This window comes from Pseudorca crassidens, chromosome 2 (assembly GCF_039906515.1).
Source record: "Pseudorca crassidens isolate mPseCra1 chromosome 2, mPseCra1.hap1, whole genome shotgun sequence".
Lineage (NCBI taxonomy): Eukaryota > Metazoa > Chordata > Mammalia > Artiodactyla > Delphinidae > Pseudorca > Pseudorca crassidens.
Genome location: NC_090297.1, coordinates 49,558,863 through 49,565,997, shown reverse-complemented (window position 1 = coordinate 49,565,997; position 7,135 = coordinate 49,558,863). Strand labels below are relative to the sequence as shown.

The following is a 7,135-nucleotide window of genomic DNA, read 5'->3' as shown; positions in this document are numbered from 1 at the left end:
AGAGAGGCAGACAGAATATGAAAATGAGATGAATGAGAGAGATATTAGCAGGCAGGAGAGCAAGAAAGCAAAGAAACATGGCAAACAATGGAGGCATGTCTAGAAAATAATTGCCTGTGGCTGTTGACACATGGAAGGCCTGGAATCAAACAGATAAGAAACCTACATTTTGGGAAGAGTTGCACTGACAAAAGAACATCAGCCTGGATTAAAGGAGACTGTATTTGAGACTTAATATCACTCTGTTCCCCCAACACCACCCCTATTTTTAAAGGCTGGTTTGAAAACCTATTACCTATGCCTGCTTTAGATGTACAGAAGGAAGACTCTCTCAGAGGTCAAGGCCAGGGGTCACAGAAAACAATGGCTAGGGCAGCTACACTTAGGGAGCAGAATCCACATCTAATCAGGGTGTTGGGTAGGGGTGTCCCCCACATGTCTGCTCTGGATTAATGTCCACTGTGGGGTCCCATTCCTCCACTTTCCGATCAGTGTGTCCATTGCAGTTATCCCATCTCTGTCCCACTGCTACATACTGAGAGTATGCCGGGCAGATATCTTGCCTTTGGATGAAGAGTCACATCTGGAGCTGATAGAGAGTCTACTGCGCATCACCCGCTCCCTGGAAAATGAGCTTGATATACCGTGACTAGGTGGGTCTTTAGGGTCATCCCCCTTGAGGAGAGAGTGGAATTCTGCCTGTGGGAGGACAGTAAGCCAAACATTTGGTGAACAGAAAGGGAGACTGTTCGAGTCATTAGTGTTGTTTCCCAAATATTCCTGGCTCTCTCCCTTTGAGACACTTGGCAGGATTACAGAGCTTTAAAGTTAGGCATGGCCACGTAACTTGCTCTGGCCAAGGATGCATGAGCGGGAGGACAGTGTGTCACTTCCAGGTGGATGCTCTGAGAGCCACTGAATGAGTTGCCGCCTTCCCTCTACCCAGCCTAGACCGTAAGGAGAAGCATGCAACAAGATGAAGCCTTCTTCAGCCCAAATCCATGGGGAATGGAACTCCCCTGCAGACCCACAGCGGGGACATGGCATGAGCAAGAAATAAACTTCCCTGCGTTAAGCCACTGAAATGGTAGTGCTGTTTGTTAAGGCAGCATAGCCCAGCCTTTCCTGATACTAGGAGTGAAGGATGGGGCTGGACAGCAGGAGCTAGGTTGTGAAAGGCGCCCTCTCCCCCGCAAAGGCATCCGAACCCTCTCCTGGTTGTGAGGGGAAGCCAATGAAGGCTTCCAAGCAAGGGCGTTAACATGAAAAGATCTGTTATTTTTTGGATGAAATATGCTATTTCTCAACATAAGGAGAAAATCAGCCTACTAAACCACATAAGGCAGAGTGGAACACACAGAACACTTAGGCAAAAGATATATATTTATGTAAAGTCCTAAGTTTTGAAGTTTCTAAATACAGGAGCTCTGAAAGGAGGCTTTGAAAGGAGCTACAGAGAATCGGGCAAGACAATTTCTTCCATCCCACCATCCAAGGGCCGTTTCCTCTGCAGACAACCAATACTTTACAAGAGTCTCCCTCAGCAGAGAAGATATAAAAAGGGAATGTAACACACACCTGAAGTCTACTTCCAGTTGCCTGTGTGACCTAAGCAGGATACTTAACCTCTCTGGGCCTAGTTCCTCATATACTAAATCCAGATAATACTATATGTAGCCCAAGACAGTTGTAGGGAAAACTATATAAATTGCTCTGGTGAATGCCGGGCTGATGGTAGGTGTTTAATACATGACATTCAATCTTATTACTGTTATCATTAAAATTATTTTAAAAACACCAGCTCCCTGATTACAGAAGAAAACGATTCAGGGCAACAATATAGAGCAGAATGTTCCCTCCTTGAGGAAAGTAACCGGCTCGTGTCATCACTGTACCCTTACCCCCACCCAGTTCAGTGCCTGGCTCCCAGTAGCTACTGTTTTCCCCTGCTGCACAAGGCAATGAGAGGCAAGTGCTGGAGTAAAGGAAAGCTGTCAAGATTTCCCTGACACCAGCTGCTGTCGGGCTGTTGGATCTGAACTCTCAAAGCCACAAATACCTTAAAGCTCTGGGCTATGAACCCAAGGCTGAATTCCCCCAAGCTCAGAAGCTGAAAAGCCAGAATTAGAACCTAGGAACATAAGCTGCTGCAGGTCCAACTTCAAGCCCCAGTCCTGGAGAGAACCCTGGAAGGAACCGACTTCTGACCCTTTCCTCCCTCACCCTCCTGCCCTAACTGCTCCTCGCAGCATCAGTCCACCTGGTCCTGCCAAGTCACACTCTTACATCCTGGCATTCCATCGACGCTCTGGGAAACTCCGAAGAAGGGCAGAGAAGGGGGCTGATGGAGACCACCTCCTAGCCCTGGAGGCGATGACTCTATGCTAACTCAGCCCAGTAAGGTGGGTCTCACCAGCCCCACCTGCAGATGAGGGAACTGAAGCTCAAAGAAGTTCTCTGATTTGCTCACTTCACAACGTGGCAGCGCTGGCCACGAGAGAACCCACGATTCCCGACTTCGCTATTCTTCCCACCATACACTTTTGTCCCTAAGGGGTGAGGGGTTGGGGGAGAATAAAATAACAACCACAGAAAAGGAACCACTTACATGGGTCTAGCGCTTCCTAGAGGCTACACAGGATATGGGCCCACCGGCCGGCCGGGAGCGGAGAAATTTTAAATCTTGATTCTACTCCTGACTCGCTGTGTGACTTTTGGCAAGTGTCTGCTGCTCTCGGACTAGTTTTCCCGGAAGCAAATCAGGACGGGAGGAGTGGGGTGTGTGTGTGTGTGTGTGTGTGTGTGTGTGTGTGTGTTCGTGTGTACGTGGGATGTGTGGTGTGTCTATGCATCTTGTGCGGGGGCGGGGAGTAGGCGATCACCGGGTTCCCCGAGTTTCGGATTCCCTAAACGCTCGTTCCCAACTAGACACCGAGCTGCCCGCTAATTCCACCTCCTGTAAGAAACCTCCTCTCCGAGGCAAAGCTGTGAACCCCCGCACCCTTTCTCCCACGGTCAGGAGGGTGAGGTGGGGTGCGGCGGGGACTTAGCTGAACACCAGGTTTCAAGCAATGCAAATCACTCGGCTTCCAGGTGCAGCCGGACAGTCGCTCTTGAACTTGATCAGGAGACAAACTTCAGAGCGTTCTCAACGTGGGGGGCCGACTCGCAAGAACCGCCCCTAAACTTAAAAACCCACTTTCACTCGTCCCCACAGGAGACTTAACAGAGCCACCTTAAGGGCGGTGCTCCCGCCCCCCCGGAAGTGCGGGGGGGGACCGGGACCCGGGCGCTCTGCCGGCCCGCCCCTCGCGGCGGCGAAATGACATCGAGCCCTGAAGTGGGGAAATACCACCCGCCCCGCGCCCTCAGCCCCAGACACCTGGCCCGGTTCCCCCGCCTTCTGGGTCCCGCATCCCCTGCCTTCCCGCCCCGAGCCCTGAACTTCAGCCCGCTTCCTTCAGAGGCTGCGAGCGCCCGAGTCCGCCCGTCTCGCGGCAGCCACCGTCACTAGGCAGTCAAACTCCAAGACGTCAGCCCACAATGCACCGGGCGGGCCGGGAAAGACGCGCCGGGGAGGGGAGAAGGAAGACAGGGGCTCAAGTCGCGTGGAGGGGGAGGCGGGGGGGAGGAGGAGAAAGAAGGGCCCAACTGTAGGAGGGCAACAGAGCATTACCTCATCCCGTGAGCCTCCGCGGGTCCAGAGAAGAATCTTCTAGGGTGGGGTCTCCATGGCGACGGGTGGGCCCGCCCTCCTGAGAGCGACGCAAGCCAATGGGAAGGCCTTGGGGTGACATCATGGGCTATTTTTAGGGGTTGACTGGTAGCAGATAAGTGTTGAGCTCGGGCTGGATAAGGGCTCAGAGTTGCACTGAGTGTGGCTGAAGCTGTGAGGCGGGAGTGGAGGTACGCGGCCGCAGGCAGGCAGACAGGCACAGTCAGCTGGGAAGGACTGCAAATCTTATTTCCTTTTCCATTTTCTCTCCAACGGCCCGGAGCTAGTGCTTGTGGTTCCCGGGCTGGTGTTCTGGGGAGCGCCGGGAGAGCCCCTTCTCCAGCCGCCCCCAGGCGGAGAGAGCCCAGCTGCGCTAGCGCTGCTGACAGCGTGGAGAGCGGCCACTGTCCGCCCGGGGAAGTCAGGAGAACGGCTGCAGCGGCAAGAAGTTTCCCAGCCAGGAGGACAGGAGACAAGTGGCCGCCGGGTCCCGGAGCGAACTTTTGCAAAGCTTTCCTTTGCAAAGGAAGCTGCCGCGGCGGCGGTAGAGAAAAGGAGGCGGCAGAGACAGGAGGACGTGCGCTCCGCTTCGCTCGAACCCGTTGCTGAACTTGGGCGAGCGCGAGCCGCGGCTGCCGGGCGCCCCCTCCCCCTCGCAGCGGAGGAGGGGACAGTCTTCGGAGTCGGGGCGGCGGAGACCCGCCGCCGGCCGGCCACCGCGGGGTCCGCGCTACCTGCTGCCGCCGGGAAGCGAGTTCGTCCGCGGGCTCCGAGGAACCTCTGGGCCCGAGAGAGCTCCGGGAGTGACCGCGACTTTTCAAAGCCGGGCGGCGCGCGCGAGCGGACAAGTAAGAGTGCGGGCGGCGTCTTAACCCTGCGATCCCCCGTAGCTAGCCGGTGAGGAGGGCGCCGGGGGAGGCCAGCCGGCGGGGGCGCGCGCTCTTCCAGAAACTTTCCTTGCTCAAGGCCCGGGGAGGCGCGGGTGTCCCCCGCTTGCCAGCGCGCTGTTACGGCCCCAAAACTTCTGCGCGCAGCCCAAACTAACCCCACGTGAAGTGACAGACTGTTCTATGACTGCAAAGATGGAAACGACCTTCTACGACGATGCCCTCAACGCCTCGTTCCTCCAGTCCGAGAGCGGCGCCTACGGCTACAGTAACCCCAAGATCCTGAAGCAGAGCATGACCCTGAACCTGGCCGACCCCGTGGGCAGCCTGAAGCCGCACCTCCGGGCCAAGAACTCCGAGCTCCTCACCTCGCCCGACGTGGGGCTGCTCAAGCTGGCGTCGCCCGAGCTGGAGCGCCTGATAATCCAGTCCAGCAACGGGCACATCACCACCACGCCGACCCCCACCCAGTTCCTGTGTCCCAAGAACGTGACGGACGAGCAGGAGGGCTTCGCCGAGGGCTTCGTGCGCGCCCTGGCCGAACTGCACAGCCAGAACACGCTGCCCAGCGTCACGTCGGCGGCGCAGCCGGTCAGCGGGGCGGGCCTGGTGGCCCCGGCCGTGGCCTCGGTGGCGGGCGGCGGCGGTGGCGGCGGCGGCGGCGGCGGCTTCGGCGCCAGCCTGCACAGCGAGCCGCCGGTCTACGCCAACCTCAGCAACTTCAACCCGGGCGCGCTGAGCGGTGGCGGCGGCGGCGGCGGCGGGGCGCCCTCCTACGGCGCGGCCGGCCTGGCCTTTCCCGCGCAGCCTCAGCAGCAGCAGCCGCCGCCGCCGCCGCCGCCGCCGCACCACCTGCCCCAGCAGATCCCCGTGCAGCACCCGCGGCTGCAGGCCCTGAAGGAGGAGCCGCAGACGGTCCCCGAGATGCCCGGGGAAACGCCGCCCCTGTCCCCCATCGACATGGAGTCCCAGGAGCGGATCAAGGCGGAGAGGAAGCGCATGAGGAACCGCATCGCTGCCTCCAAGTGCCGGAAAAGGAAGCTGGAGAGGATCGCCCGGCTGGAGGAAAAAGTGAAAACCTTGAAAGCGCAGAACTCGGAGCTGGCGTCCACGGCCAACATGCTCAGGGAACAGGTGGCCCAGCTTAAGCAGAAAGTCATGAACCACGTTAACAGTGGGTGCCAACTCATGCTAACGCAGCAGTTGCAAACGTTTTGAGGCGAGACTGTCGGGGGCTGAGGGGCAACGGAGAACAAATAACCCAGAGAGGGACAGACTTGAGAACTTGACAAGTTGCGAGAGAGGGAGAAAGAGAGAAAAAAGAAGTGTCCGAGAACTAAAGCCAAGGGTTTCCAAGTTGGACTGGGTTGCGTCCTGACGGCGCCCCCAGTGTGCGCGAGAGAGAAGGACTTGGCGCGCCCTCCCTTTGGCAGGGAGCCAGGGAGCGGCCGCCCGCGGGCTGCCCCGCTTTACGGTCGGGCTGTCCCCGCGCAAACAGAACGTTAGACTTTTCTTTAACATTGACCAAGAACTGCATGGACCTAACATTCGATCTCATTCAGTATTAAAGGGGGGAGGGAGGGGTCGCAAACTCCAATAGAGACTGTAGATTGCTTCTGTAGTGCTCCTTAAGAACACAAAGGGGGTGGGGGGGGGGAGGCGGGAGGGAGGTTTGCGAGAGCGAGGCCCAGTCTGCAGATGAACTCCTTCTGGACTGCCTTCCATAACTGTGTATGTACATGTATATATTTTTTAATTTGTTGAAAGCTGATTACTGTCAATAAACAGCTTCACGCCTTTGTAAGTTATTTCATGTTTGTTTGTTTGGGTGTCCTGCCCAGCGTTGTTTGTAAATAAGAGATTTGGAGCACTCTGAGTTTACCATTTGTAATAAAGTATATAATTTTTTTATGTTTTGTTTCTGAAAATTCCAGAAAGGATATTTAAGAAAATACAATAAAATATTGAAAAAGTGACCCCTCCCCCAACCTCTTTTCTGCATTACCTGTAGATTACTTTGCCAGGTGGAGCTGAAAGAGTTAAGAGTGTCCATTAAAATCACTATCAGTGCTTCTTACTATCAAGCAGTGAAAACTGTTACCTACTGGAGTTAAGAGATAACTGTAGCTGATTCCCTCATCGAGTTATACTCTTTCCTCCCCAACAAGCTATACAGAGTGGCTTACAAAGGATAATGTGGCATTTCAGGAGGCTGAGGGAAGGGAGGTTGTGGTGGAGAGGGGCAGCTCCCTGGGAAGTCAAACGTTTTAAAGTTTGGATCATATCAAGTGGCATGTGCTGTGACCATTTATAATGTTAGTAGAAATTTTAACAATAGATGCTTATTCTCAAAGCAGGAACAGTGGCAGATTTTTACAAAAGATGTATCCTTCCAATTTGGAATCTTTATTTTAACAATTCCTAGATAAAAGAGACGGTCTTTGCATATGAATATTTATAACAGCATTCTTGTCACAATAAACGTATTCAAATACCAATAACAGATCTTGAATTCCTTTCCCTTTACTACTTT

The 7,135-nt window shown here is 55.0% G+C and overlaps 2 protein-coding genes across 2 annotated transcripts; both read left to right on the top strand.

The window, feature by feature from the left end:
- Positions 1–3,731: 3,731 nt before the first annotated feature.
- On the top strand, positions 3,732–4,616 carry LOC137208871 (uncharacterized). Its single transcript, XM_067709681.1, has 2 exons — positions 3,732–3,741; positions 3,895–4,616. The coding sequence occupies exons 1-2, from the start codon at positions 3,732–3,734 to the stop codon at positions 4,614–4,616; spliced, it is 732 nt and encodes a 243-aa protein (XP_067565782.1).
- A 169-nt stretch (positions 4,617–4,785) lies between these two features.
- Positions 4,786–6,578, top strand: JUN (Jun proto-oncogene, AP-1 transcription factor subunit). Its single transcript, XM_067726325.1, has one exon. The coding sequence runs from the start codon at positions 4,786–4,788 to the stop codon at positions 5,818–5,820; it is 1,035 nt and encodes a 344-aa protein (XP_067582426.1). The 3' UTR covers positions 5,821–6,578.
- Positions 6,579–7,135: the final 557 nt, after the last annotated feature.

Excerpts from the sequence above, each read along its gene's own strand:
- JUN (XM_067726325.1), top strand. The coding sequence starts at position 4,786 with ATGACTGCAAAGATGGAAACGACCTTCTACGACGATGCCCTCAACGCC.